General features: G+C 42.2%; 1 protein-coding gene across 2 annotated transcripts in view; it reads left to right on the forward strand.

The window, feature by feature from the left end:
* The window catches only part of LOC111672141 (actin-binding LIM protein 3-like), a 41,769-nt gene that overhangs the window by 4,945 nt on the left and 9,528 nt on the right, over positions 1–27,296 (forward strand). For both annotated transcript variants that reach the window (XM_023429463.2, XM_023429466.2), the window contains exons 3-16: positions 9,045–9,228; positions 11,186–11,298; positions 12,939–13,065; positions 13,340–13,433; positions 13,859–13,946; positions 18,635–18,693; positions 20,104–20,184; positions 20,817–20,978; positions 21,144–21,173; positions 21,958–22,069; positions 22,380–22,481; positions 24,024–24,074; positions 26,514–26,651; positions 26,907–26,971. In XM_023429463.2, the coding sequence (XP_023285231.1) occupies positions 9,045–9,228; positions 11,186–11,298; positions 12,939–13,065; positions 13,340–13,433; positions 13,859–13,946; positions 18,635–18,693; positions 20,104–20,184; positions 20,817–20,978; positions 21,144–21,173; positions 21,958–22,069; positions 22,380–22,481; positions 24,024–24,074; positions 26,514–26,651; positions 26,907–26,971 (1,406 nt within the window). The remainder of the gene's footprint in view (positions 1–9,044; positions 9,229–11,185; positions 11,299–12,938; positions 13,066–13,339; positions 13,434–13,858; positions 13,947–18,634; positions 18,694–20,103; positions 20,185–20,816; positions 20,979–21,143; positions 21,174–21,957; positions 22,070–22,379; positions 22,482–24,023; positions 24,075–26,513; positions 26,652–26,906; positions 26,972–27,296) is intronic.

Below are 27,296 nucleotides of genomic sequence, written 5' to 3' on the forward strand. Positions count from 1 at the left end.
AGCAGGTACTATCCACAACTTTTGTCTGATGTAAAACCAAAAAAGGAGTCAAGTAGATTTGAGCCGGTGCTGTGCAGGTGTTGCTAATCACATTAACGATGTCTCTGTTCTGTTCAGGTGTCCCAGTAAGCAATGACAGGGAACCCTGCATGCACAGTAACGGGACCCTGAAACTGGGGAAGCTAAACGGAATTCATTAATTCATCATCTTCTTTAATTTTATTATTTGCACCTGTGTTTTTCCTACGGAGACATATGAAAACGTCTTCTGTGAAAAAGGTCCCTGGACCCCACTTTGAAAACCGCTGGTCCATATTAACTCATACATGTTAGCAGTGAGTCAACAATCTGGCGAAAAAAAAACAGTATTCAAATATGGAACTGAAAGATTGAAAGAATGTGTCGCTCATAGATTTCATTTTGCCCCTATGATTATGTGTAGTTGCAGACATTACGAGTGTTTGCGACAGTGTGTTTTTGCCCGTTCGAGCTCCACCAGTGAGCAGGTGGGACAGAGCGCACAAATAGAGGTCTGGAGTCAGCAGCTATAGCTTGGCAGTGCAGTCAGCAGGTTTTCAGCCCGTAGTCAGTCTCCAACCTCCTTTCACAGGCCGAGACCCACGCGGTCCCAAAGCGTGCTGAAAGACAACACAGTTTTCTCCTTTTGATCTGCCAGTAACATCGGCTGACTGCACTCAGCCACAAAGCACCAAAGAGGAGGCTCTTCTTTCTTATCTCGTTCAACGGCGCTCATCACAGATCTTAAAAATAACCTGAGCTGAAACAACCGCTGGGATTGTTTGTTTGGTTGAATAATTGATTGTCTGATTGACTGATTGTTTGTTAGTTAGAAGGACACAAGCCAGATTTATTGACGGAAATGTTCTCCCTTTGATATTAAAGTATTTACTATTATGGAGAATTGATCTTGCAGAGTAAGCTTAACGACTTTCAGCTAATGGACCGTGGGCTGAGTAGACATCCGCTGATGAAGTGGACAGGAATCAAATCATCAGCTTTCAGTACACAGGCATCTCGCTTTTTTTCTGCTCATTATCTTTCTTTCTCTCCCTCTCCATCGCTCTCTTGTCTCACATTCTTTACTTGTAGCTGCGAATTTCAGAGAGTTACAATGTGTCTTTGTTTGGTTAACAGCGTGATCTCCTGTTTGTGTGGCTATTGAGATTGGTTTTTCTTCTTGTTTTTTTGGAGCAGAGAGAGAGAGAGAGAGAGAGAGAGAAATGAGAGGAGTGGAGGGAAGATTTGGGATATGAGAGTTAGGTAGATGAGACGGCAACCCTGTGTGTTAGTGTGTGATTCAGGGTGTGTTATAGTGGGCAGGATATTGAGAGTTACGTAGGCGGCATGCGCTAGAATTTATTATTATGATAGCTGAAACTCAATTAGTTTAATTATAAGGTTATTTTTGACACCAGCAGTCGGTCAGTTCGCCCACTAGCTCAGCTATTGGATAGATTGTCACGATATTCGTAATCCCCAGAGGATGAACCCTACTGACTCGTGTCAATCCACCGACTTTCCATCCAGCGTCACCACGAGGTTGACAGTTGTGGTTTTGAGTGAAATGTCTTGACAACTTCGTTTCTTGTCGGAGTAAGAAGAACAAAGCACAGAATGCACACCAGTGAAATTTCCAACAAGTCAGGAGACAAAGAAAAGATGCAGCTCTGCAAATCAAATTGTTCTGCTCTCATAGAGTCTATAATCAAATATGGAACATGTTCGTTTTAAAGCGATTTTTGGTTTATCCCCATGCCCTGCTGGGTATGCAAGTGTGTCGTCGTGTCTCCTCAGTTAACAATGTAGCCAAAATCCATAATATGTCACACAATTGTGCCAGTGTAATCCCTCAGTTAGACTATAGACTGGTGAGACTTTCCCGTTTCTCCTTTCTTCCCCTCCTCCTCTTTGATCCATCCGTCCATCCTGATCACACTCATGCAAATGCAGAGAAGCTACAGCGAGGAAATCCACCCCATGTTGATGATGCGAATAAATGAGGGAAGACAGTGACAGGACGGCAGACGTGTGCTGGATGGACAGATCGATAGCCTCATTGATACCTCCCCTGGGTCCCCCTGTCTCTCCCTCTCTCCTTCCACATCCTCATCCCTTCACTTTGCTGCTTCCCTTTCTCCTCACATATGATGCTTCCTCTCTATTCAGCTTCCTCTAATCTCTCCCTTGACTCCCATCTTGCCTCTCCTCCTCTTTTCTCCATGTCTCCTCTCAGCCTCATGTCTAAAATAATCCTCTCCTCTTCCTTTTTTTTTTTTTTTTTTTTCACCAGAAAATTGAGCCATGTACATCATCTATGACCTTACAGCGTCTCTTTTGTAAAGAACCACTTCAGTCACGACTGGAAAAGAGGACAAACACCTTAAATGGTCTGATTCTCACTGTGCATCAAACGTTGTAGAAGCCAGTTTGAGATAAAGGACATTCACCTTCTCAACAGAATTTAAAGTAGACTGGTAACAAGTTTGTGTTTTAGAAGAGAAAACGTACTGTGTATTTTATCAGTGTTGGTGTACGCTCAGCCATACAGACAGTCTGGCCTGGCTCTTTCTTCAGAAGAGACTTCAAGGACAAACTGTGAAGCATGTACTGCTGTATCAGCTCAGCTGTGCAGCAGTCTTTTTCTTTTGTGTGTGTCCTCGCATGAGCGTTAGCACATTGGGTCAGTGTGCTGGTGCGCTTGTGTTTATTCTGTGCGTGCATGTATGGTTTTTTGTTTCTATCTGCAAGCTAAATCAGAAGGACGAGTCGGCCAACATGTGTATCAGGCCTCCAGGAATTGTCGTTTCATGCATCTATCTTCATTTATATCACTTTTTCTTAAATCTATCTTTCCCTCGCCTCCTTTGTCTTTCATTCCCTCGACCCTTCCCTCAGCCGCTGGCAGTGAACAAAGAAATCATTACATGCTGTCCTTCTGCCAGTTGTGTGTGTTTACGCGTATGTGTGTCCACACCTCGAGCACTTCAACCTAATGGGCTACAAATCACTGTTAACAGACGTAGATCAAAAGTTTTTAAATACTTCACTGCCTCTGATTAACTGCAACTGAACCTGACCCCTGATGTGTAGAAGGAAAGGAAAGTAGGAGGCTGGTGAAGAATAAATGTGTTGGAGCAGAGAGAGGAGAAAAGAGTAGAGAGTGGGATGAAAGGGAGGAGAAATACCATCACTTTATTTATTAATTTGTATTTATTTCAGTTATTTGTGCCCTTATTTTCTGTTTGGTTTCTCTACAAGACTCCTCTTACTTTTACCTGCTTCTCAGTCTAGAGTACGAAGACAAAAAAGATCTTTCTAACTAAGGTAAAGGAGCTTTTTGTAAGTTTTGCTATTGCTACAAAGCCAATGTTAGAATTAGCAGCTTTTTACTCACCAGTCTTGCTAAGAGCTTCAGCCTTTGTTACATTTATAATACAAGAGGTTATATTTCGCCCTCTGAGCAGCGCTACTTCTCCAAGGCAGACTGGATGCTACAGTGACTCGGTATCGGAAAACAATGAGACTGAGAGTTAACATTGATGTTGTTGTTGACTGATGTTTTTCTTTTCCTCTTTGTCATAAGTCTGTCTCTTTTATACTTGTCATTTTGCTTTCTGAATACAATAAATCCTGCTGCCCTCAGCCTTGACAGCCTTGCCAGCACCATGGCACTCTTATTTCTTTATTGTTCATCAGATTCATGGATCTTTTGACAGACATTTTGACTGCAGGTAGAACGACAGATGGGGCTATTAACATAAACAATGGCTACTGTAGGCTCCAGAAATTATTGCAATGCAAAGCAGCAGTTAATGTTATTAGTTACATCTGTGTTGGAAAAGTCAAAAAGCTCTATTCAACTTAGCAACAGCTCTGCACCTAACTAACGTAAAATCATGTTTAAGTACATCTAACTAAAGAGACATTAACTATGATAATTGGTTTGGGTTGCTAACAGCACTGAGTGTAAACCTCGTTTGAACTCCTCTTCTTGTTGAGCTACTGTGATATCCTACAAATGAGTAGTGTCTCCATCCTTAAATCTCGTCACGTGAATCTGATTACATCAGTGAATCATCATTACACATTTGTTTTGGTTGTTACTTCTGTCTGGTGAGAATAAATCATACAGGTCAGAGGTCCAAACACAGACTTGCCCCTAGGATTCCTGGGGTCTTAATAGAGAGCTGTCTCACTGGAGTCTGGCTGTACAAACGCTACACTATACAGTGAGACACAGTGGAGCCTGGAAGACTCTCTAGATGGTTGTAAACGATCATAAAAATGCTCTTACTCGCTCTACTACCGGATCAACTGTCTACCAGAAACAATCACCTGCGAGTTCACTTCAATACAAGAAAATCAAACATATTTTTTGATCATCTTGTTGATCAGTGATAATATTGTTAATGACTCACCAGACTCATAATTACCACTACTTACAACAGGACTAAATCACTGTGTATAGGACTCTCTTTGCTGTGTCTGAACTGCCGGGCTTCATTTGGCTGCCAGGACTCAGCTGGCTGCACGGGAAATGTCTGCTTTCTGCTGACTCAGCACAGACTAAATGTAGAAAACCTTCAGGGTTTGGGACAACAGATGGGGCCAGAGAAGGTCAGGGTGAGGTCACGTGGGGTCACAAGGTCTCGCTTGACAGGTCCGGCATGGAAGCGACTGACAAGTCTTTGACCTATTTTAACATTACGCTTCAAACAGCAAGTTCAAGTGGCTGCGGGAAGATTTGTCCCGACTGTCCATGAAAGACTGAAATGTCAAGTGACAGAGAGGGAATAATGGATGGTAGCATGAAGGCGCATACTCATTTATATTCTGGGGGTTGTCTGCTGTGGCATTTTCTGCTTCCATTATAATTACACTGTAAATTTGTAACATGAGATCTTCAGTTTAATGAAGTTATTTAGAGACAATCTTATACACTTTGCATGTGGTGTAATTCTTGACAGGTCAATTGGTTTTGAGAGGAGTTTTTTGATCTGATCTTATGACTTCGTGTTCAGACATATATTGTGCCTGTCTGCATGCTGTTGACAATTTTGACATTTTGGAGCAAATCACTCTCCATTTACTGTCTGTGCAAAAGGAAAAAGCCCCCATACAGGTCTTGCTGAGCTTTGTTCACAGTTTGTTTTTTATTAGGAACAAGTTTAGTAGGTGGCAGGTGTTTATATAAACCAAAGCAGTGGACTGGCGCTACATGGAAAGTCAGAGGATCACCAAGGTGACTACAATTCATCCTGAGAATCATGAATATCTGTACCCAATTTCATGGCAATCCATTCAACAGCTGTTGAGACATTTCTCTGAAAACCACAAATGTGAACCTCTTTGTCAGTTGGCTTCATCCTCTTTCGACCATGAACGACTATAAAAAAATTCATGACAAATCTAACACTTATTGAGATATTTCAATCAGGATGAAAGTGGTGGACCAAACTGACATTGCCTGGAACCAAGCAGCTAGCATGGGTAATAAGACTAGACTATAAAAACACCAGTAAAAAGAATGAAAGCTCTCCAAGGAGAGCAAAATATAGCAAAACTATTTAACATGTCCTAGCGGAAATGAAAGCACTATCAGTAAGAGCAGCCTGTGTAAATACTCATGCATGGATTATGGTCTGTGAGGACAGTTTTCTTTTTTTTCTTTTTTTTTTATTTGGCCTGTGATCTGAAATCCAAACATCACAGAGGTCCCTACAGAGAGGCCAAGTCTGAACAGCTCCCTATCTCTCCTGTTTTCCTCCACAGCTTAATAGTTTTCCGCTTGAGACGGGGATGAATGTGTGAATGCTATCAACAGGGTGAGAAAGGATGAGAAGGACCTGGCGACCATCCTCGAGTCTGAGTGTGTCCGTTTGAGACGGTGGGAGACGGAGACGGTGAAAACAAATATATCTATATAGTTTTGCATAAATCATGTCGTCATATCAGGCTTAAAACCTCATAACTCCAACTTTGAAGTTATATGAATCCTTACTCTTCACATTCAGCCACATATATTGCCTTTTGAATCCCACTGGGTTATTTAAAAATGAATGCTTGACTTGTTAGACATAAGAATTTTTTACCCGATAGCAAATATATGCCGCGTGTACGTTTGTATGTGTGTGTGTGTGTGTGAGTACAGCACATACACAAGGGACAGTGTGTGTGTTACCGTAGCTGTTACTCTTCCACTGTGAGCAGCTTAAGTCTCTGGCAGACTGATAAAGGTCAGGCTGGCATTTTAAAGTTGTGTGACAGCAGCTTTGCCATGACGAGAATAACATATCAGAGACAGAGGATACAGGAAAACAAAAGTACTCTACAGTATGAGCTGGGACATCAGCATGTGAAACTTAAGCACTTGAGCTTCCTCAAACCAACTAAATCATGAGAACATCATTCAGTTATAAGACGATAAGGATGAACTCGTTTGTGGGAAACAATAAAAGCATCATATCTGTGTATACTGTAAACAGGGCTTCTGATCTGATGTGTGTCATAGATAGATGAGATGGTTTGCTTGTCATAGGTCAAAGGTCAAGATCACAGTGACCTTGTGTTTTTGTGAAAGGTTAACGCCCAGAGGGAATCACATTACATCCGACACAAACCTCAACTTGGACCCAAGGATGAACTGATTAGAATAAGGTGGCCAAAGAATAAAATGATGAAGTGATGACATTTTATACCCAAATGTCAAAGGTCAACTTCACTGTGACATCATAATGTTCTGTGAAAACACCTCTGGCCATTATTCAACGCTGTAACTCAAGAGCAGAACGGAGGGTTGTGACCATATTTCCTGCACCTTGACTGGTTGGCAGAGGCATACAACCCTGAGGCGGTAATTCTAATTCTGGAGTAATTAATCAAAACTGGAGAGAAAGAAAGAAGAAAAAAAAACATAAGACTCATTATGAGTATTTAATAGCCACATTAATTAAAACAATGACAAAATCAGCCTATCATTGTAAAAATATATCAAGAATTAAGGGACTTATGTCTGAGCAAGATATAGAGAACCCTTTCCATGCATTCGTCCTCAGTAGGCTGCACTGCTGTAATGCTGCCTTTACAGAGTCTTCACAAAGACCAGGGAAGTGGATCATGTCCCTCCAGTTCTTTGAACCATTCACTTGCTTCCTGTGGAGAGATTTTTCTGATTGCCTTTTATTACATTGCATTTAGGACTTTTTATTCATATCTTGCACTGAATTGTAGCTGTGTTCTAATTTTTACTCTCCTCTTTAATGTTGATTTTATTTTACCTTATGTTTAACTCCTATTTGTTTTACTCTTTCACATCATATTTATATGTGTCCTTGTTTATATGGTTTTTACCTTTTATGTCTTATATTAAGCACTTTTAATGGCCTTCCTGGTGAAAGGTGCCCAACAAATAAACTTACATTGCCTTGGGTCTATGCAACCAACTGCCTGTGCTGTTTACAATTATGGCAGTAATACCAGTTTGTTTTATAGTCAGCATTACAGTGATAAAATGTGAGACACCATGTGAACGTCTATATAATATTACAATATACTTTTTAAAGGGTCTTTTTACCATGACATGATTCCGAGGTTGAAAGATTTTCTGAATGAAAATCAAATGATTCACGTGTTCATCTGCAGGGTTATATCAAGAAAGCTTTGAAAAGGAATACACTTCACTTAGATATTGCTTTAATGTCTTTATGGCTCAGGTCGGCTCCAATAGACAAATAAATTAGGCAGTTCGACTGCTTGTCTTGCTCTACAGTATATCTCTCTCTCTCTCTCTCTATCTCTACCTCTCTCTCTCTCTCTCCCCCTCCCTCCATCCCTCCCTCTCTCTCTCTCTCTCTCTCTCTCTCTCTCTCTCTCTCCCCCTCCCTCCCTCTCTCTCTCTGCAAGTCTGAGCCACTTTAACACACTGGCTCGGATCAGATCAGCTCCATTCACTCCACTGAGTTCAGAGCCATTAGCTTAATTAGAGACCAGACATTCAGTTCAGTGTCAGATATCTTGATCCATTGGCTACCTTTCAGATGTCCAGCTTACAGTACATACATACTGTATCATGGTGCTACTCTGCATACTGCAGTTTATACTACAGGTTATATCATAGTGACAGATCTGTGCTGACTTGTGTGGAGATGAGCGAGTAACGCACTGTGACAGCGACAACATCAGCAATTCGATTCATTTTGGGTGTTTGCGTGATAACATTTTTTAGCGTACTGGCATTATAAGAAGATTGCCCTTGGCTTTAGTCACCAAACGGCACATGCTGTTATAAATACTACAACACACAACCAAGGGGGGGGGGGGGTAAGAGTAAGCTCCCATCTCCCTGGTAGGTGAAGCAAATCATCGTTCAGCCTCTTTGAAAGTGTCCAACCAACCAGCTCAGCAGAAGCCTCCTCGCCCTCAGCACAGCTGGACCAGGAGCAATCATTTGGCTGAAAGACTTTGCATTTGCTAAATAAAAGCCATATATCAAGCTGTCAGTACATATCGTTAACACAGTGTGTGTATATCTGTGTGCGCTCACCAGTCTCTGCCTGGACATGCATCTATCAAACAACACTGCCTCCATAAATACATATAAAGCTGTGTATTGTATGTAAACATGGTCTATATGTATTATTTTTTTTCATATGCACAGACAACCATAACATAATTTATAAATTAAACAGATTAGATGGTTAGTGGTCTAATCCCCAAAACCAGATTATAGTATTAACCCTTTAAAGGTCAGACAGGAGAACAGATTGCACTCTCAACAACCCCACCCCGTCGACCACCGCACACACGCACACTGTGAGCTACCCTCAATCCAGAAGGGGAAACTCCTAGATTAGTGAATTAATACTGGTGCAAAAGGTAAAAGTTGTAATATTTGTGCGAAAGAACCTGTGTTTTTTGGTGCCTGCCACACCACAATGTCCTGTACTCAATGTTAGTTTAAGTTTTCCTTGTATTTCTAAAGAATGACATTAACCAGCTCAGTTTTTTTCTCTCCATCTGCTCAGTGTGCGGCTGTGACTTGGTTCACTCGGGTTTCTTCCACCACTCTGGAGAGTACATCTGTACCGAGGACTACCAGCGACTCTATGGGACCCAGTGTGACAGCTGTGAGCAGTACATCACTGGAGAGGTGGTGTCTGCCCTGGGGAGGACGTACCACCCACACTGCTTCGTCTGCAGCGTCTGCAGGTAAAGGAAAAGAGTTTGAACATTTTCAAACGTGAGATGTTGTAGAACAGACAGGTAATTTAGACATTTTTCAAATGTATAAAAAGAAATATATAATATATGATAGATAGTGTACTAGAAATTATATGCTTTTATATTATATTATATGGGCTGAGGGAGTGGTAGTGGAATTAAGATATATCTCTCAGTGAATCTACTACATTTCACTTCTAACACCATCATTTACAGCTCTGCAGTGTGTCATGTCCTCAGGGATCCTCCTGGCACTGTTTCATCTCTAACTTGCGATGACAAAAACAACAGCAACAAATGAGACTCTCACGGGGCACCACATCCTGTGGATTAATGACTGCAAGTCTGTTCACCTGCCACAGGTGGCACTTTACAAGTGAAATACATTGATGTATGCCAACTGCTATAAAGTTCCTATGTATGCGTTTTTTTTTTTCAATTGATCACACACCAGAGCAGATCATCTGCACGTTGTACACTGGTGTGACTGCTGCAGCATCTTGACACTATTCAGAAGAACTGTTGGTGATTCCTGTCGTGTGCTGAAACCGGGTTTATCACAAAGTGCTTTACTGAAAATAAAAGAATGAAGGATGGGAAGACGAGTAAAGTACAATATTTGTTTACTCTGGTCACCCAGGTTTTGAATATAACAGCAAATAGAGTGTTTTATTTTGGACACGTAATTTAAAATGAATTGGAATTGTTATCTTACTAGAGAAAAGGGAACTTTAGTTATTTACTTTTCCACTAGACAATCCTAGGGCGCTTGTGAGAGACACATTTAAAAAAAAAAAAAAAAGTAAAAAAAAGAAAAAGGAATGATCGAAATTGAAGCAGCTATCAGCAGAAGCAGCAGAGTGTTGGTGCCCTTTGGTGTCTACTTCCCATTAATGCAACTTGCATCTTTCAAACTCCACACCCCCAGGCCACCGGTGTTACCTGTGTATCAGAATGGAGCAGGAAGCTGCAGAAGAAGAGCTTTGAAAAATATATATTTTTTAAATGAAACACTTCATATGGAAGATATGCTTCATGACTGTTGGCTGGTCCCACTTTAATCATCATATGCCATATAAATCTGGTGTTGGCTTCATTTCAGTTCACTTAAAGCTGACTGGTATAAGTGTGAGTGGTAAATAGTTCAGTCCGTAGGCTAAGGGTCAGTCAGTGTTTGAGATGAAGAGATGGATCATTAGGTTTTAGTTTGCTTATACTAGACAGTGTTCCCCTGTGTGTGTGTGTGTGTGTGTGTGTGTGTGTGTGTGTGTGCGTGCGTGCGCGTGTGCGTGTACCCACTCTACTAATGAGAACACATTACACTGAGATTGCGAATGAAGCTTATTCATCTTGAAAATGGCTGAGTCAGCACATTGCTGTAAAATTGTGTCTCACGAATGAGTTTTTTTTGGGGTCAAAACATAAACTCGGCTCCCACAACAACCTCTCTGAGTCCAAAACTCTAAAATATACAAATATATACAGCTAGGCAGTGTAGTGATACAATTGTCTGACATCTGTCATTGTAATTGTAGTGTGTGATTTTTTTTTTAATCGATTTTTTTTTTGTTTGTTTCAGCCCTGTTTGCTAGGAATTTGTTTGGCCAGTTATGTTTTGAGGGAGAGATAACTGCCTGCTGCCTGAATTATACCCAGTGGGAAAGTTTTTTTCCAGGGAACAAAGTGCTATGTCACCGTACTGCATGGGAGTCGTTAGGGAGTTGGCCAGCTGGATGGAAGACGTCCAAAGCGCAGGACTTAGACATCATGACTTTGACAACACTGTATATCGTTAAATTTAGGCAACAAAACAGGCTAAAATAAAACGATGCTAAAGAGCATCGAAGAATTTCTGTGCTGCCATATCTGCATGACTTTACTGAAATGTTCTGTGTGTGTGTGTGTGTGTGTGTGTGTGTGTGTGTGTGTGTGTGTGTGGTTTCAGGAGTCCGTTCCCAATCGGCGACAGGGTGACCTTCTGTGGGAAGAAGTGTGTGTGTCAGCAGTGCTCACACTCTCTGAACAGCGACAAGCCCGTCAAGGTCCACGGACCAAGCTGTAAGGAAACAAACACAGACACACACACACTTCTAAGTGTGTGCCACACCAATACATGCAGACACATGAAATCTTACACTGAGCAAATGTTATGTTTCTGTAATGTGTGGTGTGTTATGGGCGATCTACCCAGAGCTGTGTCGTTATTCACAATTATTGCCTGAAATTCTGGAGCAATGCAGTACAGGCTAAAATAGAAACTGAATTGGTTCTTCGTATTACCATCGGCCTTGGAGCACTGGATTGTGGGAATCTATGGGCCCTAGAGAGCACATTAGTCTTTGACCATGCCTGTGATGCTAATAATAAGTAAAACTTGTTGTTCTACATAAAGAGGAACACAGTAATCACATCTTTAATCGTCAGCTTACTGGCTTTTTTTGTGCGTCTTCTGCTGCACCTGATGGTCTTCATCAGCAAATGGAACTAGTTTTTCTCCTTTTCTAACAAGTGCGAGAAACAGCTTAAAGAAATAGCCCTATACATTTTAGGTGAATTCCATGAAGAGACCCAAAACCAGTTTTAGTCCGTCTCTCAATAGTTGTTGAATTCCCCACCCCTTTTTTTTCACTCTCAGCCCCAAGGCCATTTGTTCCTTCCAAACATTTGACTCTTTAAAAATGAGTCTTAAATCTTTCGTCCTTTTTAAAACAGTTAAGTAATTAGCAGCCGGGCGCTACCGTTTTTATCAAACATTACCAAAACAGGAGTAAATAGTGCATTTTGTGCAGACTATTTTCAGGTGCGGATTAGTAGACAACTGGTGCTCTGGTCAGTATCTACAGAAGCAGGACAGGGTGTTTTGCGAGTGAGTCAGAGTAAACTGCAGCACCCAAAATGGTAATTGAAGCATCATGTCACCCTGTGCGACACTGTGGCTCAGTGATGGGTTTGTAATCATTTTTGACACCAGTGGAGCTCAGATGAATAAGACGCAGTATATTAGGCTTTGGCCAACCTTCTCCTTTAATATAGATTAGTGTTATAGCATCAGGCGGCTACACTACAGCTAAAAATAGCACACACTCTCTGGCCAGTTAGAATCAAGAAATGTCGGTGATGTAGTCGACTGATATTTAATTGAAATTAGTCTTTACTTCCTGATTCATCCAGTATGTAAGTTGGCGTTGTTCCCCCACAGGTGAAAAACACCAAAAGAGTTGTACCATCCACCCGCTGAACGCTGCAAAACACAGCCACCTTCCCTGCAGCTACACACACACACACACACACACACACACACACACACACACACACACACAGAGACACAGAAGGTGGCCCGCTGCTCCTGGTAGTCTTGTGGCCTGGTTCTGGTAGCTCCATCTGGCGAAGGCAGTGTGAATATCACAACAGGATAGAGAGGGATGACGAGGAGGAAGAGAAGGAGAAAAGGAGTGATGAGAGAGGATGGCAGAGCAGAGAGGCAAGGACAGAGAGGAAGGATGATAAATGGAAAAAATGTTGAAGCTGCTCTTATCTTAATTGTGTGTTCTCTCATCGCTGCATTTCCTCCTCCTCTCCTCTCCTCTCCTCTCTCCTCTCCTCTCCTCTCCTCTCTTCCTCTCCTCTCCTCCTCTCCTCTCCTCTCCTCTCCTCTCCTCTCTTCCTCTCCTCTCCTCTCCTCCTCTCCTCTCCTCCAGACTGTGCAGGCTGTGGCGAGGAGATCAAACAGGGTCAGTCTCTGCTGGCTCTGGAGAGACAGTGGCACGTCAGTTGTTTTAAATGCCGAACGTGCGGCTGTGCGCTCACTGGAGAGTACATCAGCAAGTAGGTGGCCTGACCCCCCCCCCCCCCCCCCCCCCCTCCCCCTGTCTGTACATTTTTAAGCGAATATCAAAGATTTCCTCGAGATATCCACATCCTCTCTTTTGAAAAGCTAAAATCGCTGCTTGTGTGTGGGCTGGTAAATCTGAAGCCTCACAATAATGATAATGAACTTGCTTAAAACACCTTCAGTTTTTGCTGCAGCTGATTGAGGATAGATGACAGTGGCCAGGAGGTAGATTTCAACTGACTACAACTTCCTCTCTGTCTCTGGCAGGGATGGGAAACCTTACTGTGAGACCGACTACCACACACAGTTTGGGATCAGGTGTGAGGGCTGTAACAGGTACATCAGCGGCAGAGTCCTTGAAGTGAGTGCATTTGTCCATATTCATAGACATGTGTGGTTTATGTGACGTTCTATGCTTAAGACAGATGGGAACGAGAGGAAGAGACAAGTGTGGGTTTTTTGTACATGTATGAAAAAAAGCGTGTGTCTGTCTATAAAAAGCTGCAAAAAAAAAAAAAACGCAGCTGTCCCTCTTTAAATGACTGAAGTGTTGACTGGTGGCAAAGCAGCTTTGGAAAACCAACAATGCAACGCTCTCTCATCTCCTCTTCCCTATTCATTCCTTTCTTATCACGCCTCTCCCCATTCTTCACTCCTCATTGTTTTTCTCTATTTCTTATCGCCACTCTGTCCTCGTTTCCTCATTTGTGTCATTTGCTCTCTCTGCCTATTTATTTCTTCTTGCATCTTCCTTTCCTTTCCTTTCCACCCTTTCTTCTCCTCCAGGCTGGAGGGAAGCATTACCACCCCACCTGTGCCAGGTGTGCCCGCTGTCACATGATGTTCCTGGAAGGAGAGGAGATGTACCTCACAGGTGAGGGAAAACAATATATATATATATACAGTATATATACACTATATTTAAAACTGACAGAGTAGATTTTTTGTTTTGTGAATAGACTGTGCGCACACAAAGGTGCTTCTGCAGTGTTGTACAGTTAACAGGCATAAAAATAGACTTGTATCATCTATTGAATTAGCCGTTCCCTCCAAGTATCCAGATGGCCCGAGTGTTTCCACTGCATCTGTGGAAGAGTGTGTGTGTGTGTGTGTGTGTGTGCGCGTATGTGTGTGAGATGGCGAGTCAGAGAGAAGTAGGATACAGCCACCTGATAAATGGCTGCTTTTAACAAGTACCGCTATATAAGTTATTGATCTCACATGTAACACTCATTACTACTCTCAAAGACACACACACACACACACACACACACACACCTTCCCCCATCTGATGTTTTCTTGATACACACAAAGGTTGGAGTCAATTACCTCTCAACCTTCGCCCCTGCTGCTGTGTCCATTATTCTGCGCCGCCACTGACAGAATTAATCTAAATGAAAGCGGCCGACCACCAGAGGTTTAAATTGTTTTCTCTTTTAATTAAAGTTAATAAGCTCAATCATGGATTGAAATACAGGTTGATGTGAGGACACTGGTAAACTTACTCAGCCAAATGTCCCACACATTAGATTCACGATCATCTATTTTGCATTAGCAGTTATGTTTAGGAAGAAATGTGCTGTGATATCAGCTGAAATGTTTCTATAGAACTGCATGTAATATGCAAAAATATGATAAAATGGATTTATTGAGTTACAGTGCAATAAAAAAAAGTGTGATGGTCACATGGAAATAAAAACAACATGTTGAGATTGGGCTGGTGGATGGTGCATAGACATTTGCCTTTAATCTTTGAGTCCTATTTTTACATCCTGTCTCGTCAGTGTTAATCGTCAGTGAAATTAAATTATTAAACCGTGACCCTTGTCTTTCCTTGACCTTAGTCCTAACCACACTTTCGGTTACACACTGTACATATCCTGTGTATTGTAGGAATAACCAGTTCAAACTGTTGGTTGTGAATATGTTTGCACATAGATACGATTTAAACATGAAGAAAAATGAGCAGCACTTCCGTGACAACATGAAGTTAAGATTGCAGATTACAACATACTGTACTGTACAGGCCACACCTGAAAATAAATCTGACCTGTGGGCATGAAGGTGGAATTGAAGAAGAAATTCAAATAGTACCACTAAAGGAAGCGCAGCACCCTGAGCTGTAGGTGTATAAAGACATTTTGTGTAACACAGATAACTTGGCCCAACTGGGCTGAATCCAGATTAAATGTGCAGCTACTGTATCGTCACACGTGGCTGACACACACTGTGTCCCAGAGTCGCCACGCAGGTTGACACCTCCTGTTTCACCTCATTGACATTCCGCTGCTGCGCTCACAGCCGCCACTAAAACCAAGCATTTGCATATTGTACTTGAAGTCTGTGTGTGTGTGTGTGTGTGTGTGTGTGTGTGTGTGTGTGCGCTTGTGTGTGCATTCTAATCTGTAAATACATGTGAGCGACATCCTTGGTGTATCTACTTGAATACATGTTTGCACATTTGTGTGTCTGCATGTGAAAGCAGGTGTGTGTGTGTGTGTGCTGAGCTCCAGTGAGATGCCCCAAGGTTACATTCCCTCCTTTTGATGACTTCAGACATGTAGGAGGGCTGAGCAATCACCCTCGTGAGACACACTCAATTACGACACACACACACACACAACGTGTGCACACACACTCTTGCAATCAATTTCATGATGCATGTCCGGAATAAAAAGTGGGGTGTGTGTGTGTGTTGGAGAAGGGAGTGGAAGTTAGGAACTGAATGAACAGATTGATATAAATAGTTTGATCATCGTCTCATCAATCAACAATCAACGGAGTGAAGATTCAGTGTGGAGGTAGTTCCCCTCCTGTTCACTGATTTCAAACACCTCCACTATGTTCTCAATGACTTTGACATAACTCAGGCTGCAGGTCTTGGTGGGTGTTGTTGCTCAGGTGGTGCAGATGTTGAATCTCATACCTTATTCTTGCAGGTTTACAGCTGAATGATATGCAAAAAAAAACATGAGTTCAGTTGGAATGGTCTTTTTTACATTTAATCTTCACTGGAAAAAATACAAAAATGATGTGGATGTGATTCTTGCTGGAGCTTGTACCAAACAAGCATGTTACTTTATGTCTGTAAAATATGATTTGTAGGCCGGGGCGTCTCTGTAGCCCCAGAACGCTTCGTTTATGGTATGTTGTGGCACATTTTACCTTTATCAAATAACTTGCAGCTCCAGCGATTTGGATATTGCACCTGGCCGTATTGCTTTTTCAATAATAGTTCACCTCTAACTGCAGCTAGAAATTACGACCATTTGTGATTAAACTACTGTATCCTTTTTTAATGGCCTGCTACAAGTTAACAGAGTCCAAACTGACATAAGATTTTTCCATTTTAGCAGCTCTAACCAGCAATTAAGCAAATGTACATTGATCAACAACTGGTTTCAGGCATATTCAGTTTTACATGCCATCAAACCTGTTGAGGAAAGGAGCTGGCCCTGTGGTCAAAAACATTATGAGCCCAAAGAAACAGTGTCTGTATCATTTTGTTAAAGTGAAGAACATTTATTTGGTTCTTAATTTGACAGTTGAAGCTTTCGGTTGCATCTCTGACTACAGTTGACTGATTTTTTTTTTTTTTTCTATTGAAAAGTATGAAGTGCACGCGCTCGTCAATGATTCACTCACCTTCCCCTCTTTTTTTACTCTCTCAACAAATACTCAGTATAAAACACGAAGGCCAGCAGACACACAGCAGGTATCAGAATGGAAACATCAGTCTTGCTGCTGTTTCTCATGGCAGCATGATTCAGCAAAAAGCAAAAAAAAAAACAAACACCTGAGGCCATTTAAATATCTGCAGCTTTACAGCATGTAGCATTAGAATTTCAAATAGCGTGAGCACAGATGTCAGTACTGTTTCGCTAGATTTACACTGGCCGCCTTCTTCCTCTCTTTTGAATATTACCGGTCAAGATAAGAAGGTCAGTTCGGTCGATCGATTAACCTCGTTTTGCATAAAGTTAAGACGAGGAGAAAAATAAAAGTCTGCGTAAAAATAGATAAACATAGCAACACTTTCCTGTGTGAGCAAGAAAAAAATAAAAAGACAGAGGCACTCAGGAGTAACATCTGAAGGATTATCTTGTGTCAAATTTTAGTCAGCTAATTTTCTAAAAACTGATTTCGGCTCTGTGTTTTGGATCGAGCTCCGTTCCTCCGCATCATTTAGATTCTCCTCATCCGGGAGATAAAAGATCCCAAGTCCAAGGCCATACATCTGTTCGGCAGCAAAGATGAGGAGCGTGGGCAGGACGGGGGCGCACTGAATCACCACGCATGGTTTCTGTCTACAGTATTGATTTTGTGCGCGGGTGTGCGTGTGCGTGTGAGTGTGTGTGGTTGTTTGCGTGTGTGTATCCTCCTTCTTTTTGCCGCTCTGTGTGTGTGTGTGTGCGCGCGCGCGTGCGTGCAGGTCAGATTTATGGTGTTGATAGTGGTTGTATATTAGAGTCATGATCAGCTAACTGGCTGGCCTGCATTGCCCCAGGGCCTGAGAAAATGATACAGAGTCAGCGAGTGTGTGTATGTGTGTGTGTGTGTGTGTGTGTGTGTGTGTGTGTGTGTGTGTGTGTGTGTGTGTGTGTGTGTTCACAGCGGATATATTAGCGTCATTATCACTATCAGATCCACATGCATATAACATCCTGACATTAGTGGTTTACTGTTATGAATAAGATCTACTATAATAGCCTTCATTCATCCCCTCTGTGCTCGTCTGCTCTACACTTTCCTCCTCCTCTCCTTCCTCTTCCTCTCCTTTGACTTTGACTTTGTTCTTTCCTTTTCCTCTGTTCTGTCTCTTCTCTCTCAGGACACCTCCTTCATTCCTCTTTTGACCTCTTGTTGTGGATTAATTCACTTCAATTCAGTGAAAGTCAGAAAGCGCCTTCTGCAAAGCGTGATGTTGCTAACGCAGTCCTTCTCTTTATCATGCTTGTGCACAGACTATATTGCCAAATTATAAAAGAATACAGATACAGAATGAGTAATATTGTACTTGTACTGCATGAACATATGCTCTGTCTTGCCTGTCTCTGTCTTTCTTGCTCTCTGTCTCTCTCTCACACAATGACCGAGGATTTAGGCTTGATTTTTCACTCGAGTCATTTATGTCCTTCAGCATAAAGAAAAGCAGCTCTCTCTCTCTCTCTCTATCTCTCTCTCTCTCTCTCTCTCTCTCTCTCTCTCTTGACACTAGATCAAAAGTGAGGGGATCATCAAAGTCAGGAGGATTCATTATCTTATGGCCGTGAATGTTTGCACAAAACTGCACTGCAATCCATCCAGTAGTCGTTGAGATATTTCAGTCTGGACCAAAGTGCCGGACAGACTGACATTATCATCCCCAGAGCCGCGCTGCTGCCTGGCTAAATATTCTCTTTGTCTCCGTCTTCCTCTTTGTTTATCTGTGTTGGGAGACCAGAAGACTTACATCCTCTGTCCTCAGACCAGACACGCCGCCTCCACAGGGTTTACACCCTGCCTCCTGTGTATATATGTGTGTGTGTGTGTGTGCGTGTGTGTGTGTGCGTGTGTGTCCAGGTTCAGAGGTTTGGCACCCCATGTGTAAAGAAGCAGCTCGGCTGGAGAGAAAACTGAGGGTGAGTGATACTAAAATACCAGCCGCCCCCGCCTCCTCTCTCTGTTTCTGTTTCTGTCCTCTGTGTTCCTCCTCGTCTTTCTGTGCCTCATATTTTCATTCTTGGTTTACAAGCTACGTGACATTGTTCTTTGCATTTTAAGAAATCAACTAAAACAAAGCAGCTGTAAGTATTGTTTTAGAGAAAGGTTTTCTGTTTGTTTTTAACCTTGCCCTTCACTAATAAAATGCTTAAAAATGAGATGTTATACATTTGATACCATTTTATATATTTTACAATACCACAGTTTACACAGGAGAGACGGAAGAGTTTCCAAACTAGTCTTGTAGCTTTATTTGGCAGAGCATTAGAAATAGTCTTGTTTTCAAAAAAGCATTTTATTGAAATATTTATAAGGGCTGTACTTTTGGCAGCTGTCTGCCAGCAAGACAGTGTTGTCATGAAAATGCAAATAATTCGATGTGGGTTCATCACACGTTGTTGCCGGTTTGGAAAAATGCATTGTATATGAACCGGGCAACAAACTGCTAAACATTCGCCTGGTTAGTGATTACTGATAATTATAACAATTAATTAATGAGTTAGTAATTACAAAAAAGAAAACACTGTCTATTACAGTCTTTGTCTCATTGGTTATCTTAATCCCCTTGTCATTATCATCTTTGTATTGAAAGTGATGTTATTTACCCAGTGGCATTAGCAGGCAGGAATGTAATTCATGTCAGTATAGTTCTAGTTACACTGTAAAAGTGTAAAAAATAAATTAGGCAACCACCTGCAAAGTCTTTCTGACTTCAGGCCCAGCCAATTGTTCTATATTATTGTCTATGTTAAGTTTATCAAACCTACTTATTGCTCGTGTTGCTTTTACTTATTGCTGTAAGTTTGGCACAAAGGTTTTATTATTAAGAGCTGACTCTTTTCCAGTAAAGTACATTTTTTTTTGTACATTTAGTCAACACAGGCGTACTGTGAAACCTCTGAAGTGGCTCCACAACTTAAATACACAAGTTAGCAGACACACTTTGTAGTGAAGTTATCGGGACTCACACACTTTCACTGAAGTCAGAGACTGGCTCACTCTCTACTAAAATTTGTACGTTAAATGGTGCAAAGCTATATTTCTAAATAAGTCTGAACAACTTATAATCTTTGTTTCTGCCAAAGAATATACAGTAAGTTTGTGTTTTTGCAGTGAATCCAATAAAAAATAAATATTAAAGAAAGATCATTATAACAACTTGCTGTTGCTTAGAGATGAGATTTTTATGCTTTGTCAAATCAGTGATAGTGTCAGACGTACTTAATTGTGTAACATTGTGGATGATGTTTTTATTATCATTATCATTTCTTCAAGCTGTTGTATCTGACCTTTTGACCTCGAGCTTGATCTGACGTTTGTCCCACCAGCTGAGACGTACCTCTGAGACGGCGTCCATTTCTCCTCCAGGCTCCTCGCCTCTCCTCGGATCTCCTCACCGGCTCATCTGTGTGAGTAGCTGTTGTCACCATGGTAACGGCAACACCGCCATAGTTATGCCCCTCGGCTGTCACTGTCACAGCCGTCAATCAGATATAACCGACAGAGACAGAACCTCGGATTTCCCTGAAAGCTCATTCTGTCTGCGCTGTCTGTCTCTGAGCAAAGTTTCTGTCTGTCTGTCTGTCTGTCTGTCTGTCTGTCTGTCTGTCTGTCTGTCTGTCTGTCCGTCTGTCTGTCTGTCTGTCTGTGTCCCCACTTCGCTATTAATACTGGGGTGTCTGCAGCGCTTTACAACCTATTATGAGTAATAATAATACATTTAATATTAAGACCTTTAATTACAGCTGTACCATCATACTCAAAGTTAAAAGGTGTAAACAAAAATAGAAAGTCTTTATACAGGAAATGTATTTACATTGTCATCAAACAGGCCTTCATTCTGTGTATCTGTGTCTTTATATGTCTCCCAACACGTCTGTCATCACACCTCTTTGGATTTTGTCTCCCTTGGTTCCTTCCTGTGTTTGTGTCCAGTTTTCTGTTTATGACGCAGTTTCCTTTAACTCTCTCTCTCCCTCTCTCTCTCTCTCTCTCTCTCTCTCTCTGTCTCTCTCTCTCTCTCTCTCTCTCTCTCTCGCAGTCTAAGGCTGACGGTGATGTTTTGGGCTATAAGCAGCTGGCGGCTCTGCCCAGGGTCAAAGCCATATATGACATCCAGCGGCCTGACATCATCCCTTATCAGGCCGACCATGCGCACACACACCTCTCAGGCGACGCTCTTGAGCGATACAGCTGTGGACAGGTACGCACACATATACACAAACACACAAACACACAATCAATACAACAGTAGCGGCCCCCAGGGGATTCTGAGTCTGACAAAAATCAGATAAAAATGACGTTCACTATAACTCTCGCCTATAATAATCAATAATGAGAAATATTTTTCACTCCCCCACTTATCCAGTCATTGAGCTCCTTATCGCCGTACTCTCATGTAAGTACTCCACCCTCTTCACCTCTCTATCCAATGGATGACATGACACGTGTTATACAGAGAGCAGGGAAGGATGTAACACGTGCTTCTGTATTTAATCAATCGATCATAACACTTAACATTTACAAACAGTGAAGTTGACTGTGATGGATCAACTACCTGTAGCAAGGATCAGCACTGATACTGAGCTGAGCAGATAGTGAGATGCTGGTAGATGTAGTTTTTAACCTTCAGACAGAACCATGCTAGCTGCTCTTTTCCCACAGTTTCTAGTGACTCTGCTTAACTAAGCTAACTTCCTGCTGGCTATAGCTTCATATTTTTTGCACAGACATGAGCATGATATTGATCTTCTCATCTAACCTTTAGAATTAGTGTATTTCCCAAAATGTCAAAATCTTCATTCATAGTTAAAGAGGCTATAACATTCAAAAGAAAACAGTGTGGTTCTTTTGCACTCACAGTTTACACTCTTTCATCTGAACTGGTTATAACATTCACACATCACTGACCACATATCCTGCAAACACGTGTGTGTGTGTGTGTGTGTGTGTGTGTGTGTGTGTGTGTGTGTGTGTGTGTGTGTGTGTGTGTGTGAAAGCAGGTGTATGTGCGCTAAGAGGATTGCTAGCAGCACATGCACAATATAGAATATTAAACAGTTCTGGAAGTGATTAAAATTGTGTTTTGGAAGGAGCCCTGTGTTGTCTAATGAACTGCATTTAGTAAATGAAAATAGACAGCCTCTCCCTCTCTCTCTCTCCCTCTCTCTCGCTCTCTCCAGGATGTTTTGGACGGCGTGGAGCTGAGAACGAGGCGTTCCTCCAGCTCAGCCTTCACCGACTCCCCTGCACACAGCCGCCACGGAGGATCCCCACTGCATTATTATCTCCCCGGTAATGCGCCCACTCAACCGAAGACACACGCTCACACATACAGTGCATACGTGGAAAACATGAGGTCCTTAACAAGATGCACTAGCTCTATGTGTGGGTGCAGCAGGGTGTCATGTCCCGCTTTGGAGCCTCAGAATTCCCAGCAGCACCCTCAAAAAACACAGAACACACCCAAACACACCCATATGTAGTTCTTCAGCTTATACACGAGTCGGTCTCTCTGTCATCAGCCTGTCTGTCTTTCTGCTCGCCGACGTTTTGTGCCTCATGCTTTGGTTTCTCTCACTGTGATTGGCTGCGCTGACTGCAGGCAGTGAGAGTGGCAGGAGTTCACCCTATTACAGTCAGCCAGAGCCCAGGTGTGCTACACCCACCACCACCCTCCAAGCCCCCAAGCATTTCCATGTGCCAGGTAGGCCGTCATCCGTGACGCCGATACTAACCCGAACCTCCCGGCGTCAGACCGAAACCAACTCACCCTCCCAATATTCACTGTCCCTGCACCTTGTATGTCGTCACCGTAGACGCAGCTAAGACTCTAGACTAATCATTAATCATCTTCCAAACCCCACCTATTGTCATGATTTGATGATTTCACATTTTTATTGGCTTTATTATACGAGCTGAGGCAATTAGTCAGATGCAGGAAAATTACTCAACAATGATATTGATTATTATTAATTTTAAGATGCCAAAACGTTTGCTGGTTCTAGGTTATTAATTATGAGGATTTGCTGCTGATAAAATATCCTTGGCTTTTGAACTGAATATTTACATATTGCTGAGCCTGAATTCTAATTATGATAACTGAGAAATTCATTGGTCATGAAAATGATGGTGAGATATTTTAATGAGGTCTTCACAAACATAAAAATGTGCAGTAGTTATCCTCTCCTCGGTGTTCTCCAGCGGGGAGTCTCTGTGTGTAATTGATCTTACTGATCTGGAGCTTTTGAGCTCTTTAATCTAACAGCTAATACCGGTTCATTTTATTTAAACACTCCATCAACCGTCCACTTTATCAACTTAATGCTTCCCTCCTCCCCGAATGTTTCACTCTGTCTTTGTTCCCTTCACTTTACTTTCCCCCTGCAAACCGTGCATTTGGTTCCCCTCCATCATTCCCTCCTCCCGCCTTCAGTCCATTTCTCACTGCATGTTCCCTCTCTGCGATTCTTCTGAGGCTGTTTTTCCTTGCCAGCCCTGCGACAGCACTCCCCTCATGCTTTTCAGCACGGAGCAAAATGTATTAGGTGGATGCTTTTATCCCGCGTGCCTTACAGTATCATGAGTGTGTACAAATTTAGTGTGGTTGGCCCGTCGGGAGTCAAACCTCCCAACTTCGTGGGCTTGGTGGCTCTGTGCAGAATTTGGAAGCATTTTTACTGTTTTTCTTCTTTTATATGTTGTTGCTTTATTGCGGGTTATAACATAACGTTTTAATTTTCTGTAATATGTTGTTGTGCTGCGTTTTCAGCACTCAAAGCTGAATGATTATACAGAATACACCAAATGAGAGCTGCAAGGCGCCATGTGCTCCCTGTCGTTTCTAGGTTTCTCCCTCTCCTCCACTTTATCTTTCCCTTTGCCTCTCCATCCAGCCCTCTCTCTCCACCCTTCAACTGCTCTCCTTCCTCTCTTTTATTCCTGTGCCATCTGCTGCTCTTTCCTGTAATAAGCCTGTGAATCGGCATTAATCAGCCTCTCTGCACGTCGCTCAGGTTGTCTGGATGCACGACGCCGCCTCCACCATAGCAGTTTATTACTTGTGCTGTCAGTTTTATGGTTAAGGAGACGGTAAATGTACACAACTAATTTGGTGGGACGGGATGAATAAGGAAGTCCAGATTATCTCTCCTCTCCTCTCCTCTCCTCTCCTCTCCTCTCAGTCTCCTTCCCTCCTCCTTCTTTTATCTTCCTGCCACTAACTCTCTCCTTTTGCTTCTGTTCTCAGCTTCTGAGGAAACCAACATCTACAGGAAACCCCCCATCTATAAGAGACATGGTTAGTCGATTCCTCAAAATGCTGCGTGCTTTATATATATCTTTTGACAGACTGTCCACCTGTCAGCCAGTTGGGTGCTGCGTACATTGTCAATGTGTCCTTACTATGAAATGTGCTTCTGCTTGTCTGACTTAATCAATCAGAAAAGATCTGAGCTAAAGCTGAAATATACTTTCTCTCCGTCTAACATCTGGTGCTTCTGATGACATTCAGGCCTTCTCTCCGGCTTGTATGAAAAGGGAGCAGTCAGAGAAGGGTAACACGTTTTTCTCTACGATCCCGCGTAGGTTTGGTTGCAGGCTCTGTCGCAGAGTTTATGGAGGGCAACTGGATCGTTTGAACAGAAGACCAGATTGTCCAGGTTTAAATAATCATCTCAGATTCTGACTTTGACTCTGACTTTCTGTTTACTGCAGACGGTGCTAACATGTAGAGCTGAACAGATTGGCCAAGCAATTCATTGTTTTAGTAATTTACTAAGAAAGAATTCTCCTGAAATCCGTTCTATCATTTAATATTATATATATATATATATATATATATATATATATATATATGTATGTTGGTCAGACGAAATAAGCAGTTTGAAGATGTCACCGTGGGAAAATATAATGAGCATTTGTCACCGTTTCTTTCCATTGATTAATTGGGGAAAAAAAAAACAACACATGACTGTTATGACAAGGGAGGCACATCCTTATTCAGTCATCAGCTGTAACATTACTGATCCACATTAATACAGTTTCTCTGTCAGTGACATTATAAAAGTCAGTGTTTCTGCTGCTGCATCAGCCACATTCATTCAGTCACAGCGGGCCCCAGGAATCCCTGGCTCCATATTCAATTTTGGAAAATAAGATGACTACATCTGATCATAAAAGAGAAGAGGTTTGATCTTTCGGTCCCTAATTATGACTGTGACATTCACCAAACATCACGTCCTTTATTATCCGTAGTGTGAATAAAAGTTTGATAAAGCAGATTTGGCAAAACTAAGATAAGATAAGATAAGATAAACGAAGCTCAACTAAACTAAACTAAAGAAGTATGGACTATGGATGTGCAGCTTGATAGTTTTGGTCACATCAGAAGTGAGATTACAGATTCAGTGGGTGATTCAAGAGGTGATGTAAAACTGAGAGAGGCAGTGCCAAATACTGCGAGTGTGTGGGCGATCCATCACCTGCTCTGATGGCAGGTCCGACAGACTTACAGTTCCTCAGAAACACCTCTGGATGATTTACGCCGAGCAACAAAGTGCTGACAAACCTCTCTCTCTCTCTCTCTCTCTCTCTCTCTCTCTCTCTCTCTCTCTCTCTCTCTCTCTCGCTCTCTCTCTCTCCACGGTCTGAGGAGGCAATCTGTGATCTGGTCTGTGTTCACGAATTTAGATTTACAGCATGAATCACTTATGGAGCAGTTTTCATATTAGTGCGCCATAATCAGGCGTATGTACTGGTTATTTAGTGTCTCAGTGTATGTCATAGTCAAACCTGGGTGCACCTCAAATACACAAAGCTTTTCGAAGACGTGTTTGGTTCTACTACCACAAGTGACAACTGAGAACAATAGTGGAGAATAAAAATCCATGTTATCTGCTTGATGTTTTTGCCTCTGGTGCATTTCATCAGGGTGTACATAAGGTCGCCTTAGCCAGAAACACGTATGCATTGCATCTTGCATCTTATCTGCATGTTACACATGAAACAGTGAAGAATGCATTTCTCCCTGTTAAATAAAGACATAACTTCCTCTCAGAAAGTCACAGATGGGGGCTGGATCTCAGCTGAATTTTCCTGTCCAGTGTAAGTTTGTTGTCCGCAGACAAAAAGTCGCATTGATGCATCCACAGCGTTGTCGAAATATGACCTTTGCTATATGTCACCAACTCTCCTTCTCTTAATTTCCCTGTCTCTCTTTTCACAGTCTAATAAAAGATAAAATGCCTTCAGCAATTTTCTTTTTAAACGTATTTCACACCACAAACCACCTTCCTACCGGTTGTCTGCGTTATTGCAGTCCACCTTTGATAACCTCGCTTCCTTACTGGAAGCTGTGTATCATATTCCATCACATTTCTCTGACCTCCTTTCTGTTCTCTGCTTCCCTGTTTTTGATGCGTGTCCTCTCCTCCTCCTCCCTCCCCCCTCCCTCCCGCTGTGCCCTCCCCTCTCTGTAAGTAAATGCACTATTTTGTCCGTGTTATTTCTCTTTCTAAAGACAAACTCTCTCACACTCAGGTCGGTCGAACAGTGAGACGTTTTAGGGACCAACAAGCATCGTCCCATTGCTACCCCACTGTTTACTCTTCCCTTTCTCAGAGCCTGGTTGTTGTTTCAAACTAGATGAGGTTCTGTTGTCACAAACCGAGTGTTGAAAATGTCTCCTTATTAAAAATACATTATACGATTTCTCTTTCTGTGATCGTCTTTCCGCCAGATGGCTCCGCCTCGCCAACAGCCAATAAGAGTAAAACCAACGAGAATCTCATCAACTCCAGTCGCCTTTCCTCCTCCAACTGTAACAGCATTTATCACCCGGGCTCCAACTACTACCCTTATACTGGCTCTCCAAAAGGTACTGTTACTTCTGCACACGCCAAGGTTGTATTCACACTAAAGCAACACACTGTACAAACACCTACAGGCATCTGCTACACGTACTTAACCTGAAGAATAAGAGCCGTCATTTTAAAAAGTGAAAGTTTGAATCTTTGATGTTCACTTTTCACTTCTTTTCACTTGCTCTGTTTTACGTCCTGGCTCTGCCTTTTTCTCCCTCTCTCTCTCTCTCTCTCTCTCTCTCTCTCTCTCTCTCTCTCTCTCTCTCTAGTCTCCAGAGTGAGGAGGTTTTCATCTGGAGGAGAGGAGGATGGATGGAACCACAATATCAACAAGGTAAGACAGGAAGAAACCCTCCTGCTTCTCCCTTTTATATTTTAAGTGGTGTGTGTGTGTGTGTGTGTGTGTGTGTTAATATTTAATGCGGCGGTTAATTAAATGCTTTTTTCCAACCTCACCCAGTGGACATGACACAAAGTGATGCTGCTCTGCTCCCCTCTCCTCCTCCTCCTCCTCCTCCTCTTCCTCCTCCTCCTCCTTCTTTCACCACATATTCATCCCTCTGCCTTTTCAAACAACAACCGTCACCTTTTCATGCCTCTTCCGGCATTACTCCATCACCATGTGTCATCCTATGCATCCATTCAACTCAATCAACTCT

Source organism: Seriola lalandi, unplaced genomic scaffold (genome assembly GCF_002814215.2).
Source record: "Seriola lalandi dorsalis isolate HSWRI2012SDOR001 ecotype SW California unplaced genomic scaffold, Sedor1 jcf7180002054893, whole genome shotgun sequence".
Taxonomy (NCBI): Eukaryota; Metazoa; Chordata; class Actinopteri; order Carangiformes; family Carangidae; genus Seriola; species Seriola lalandi.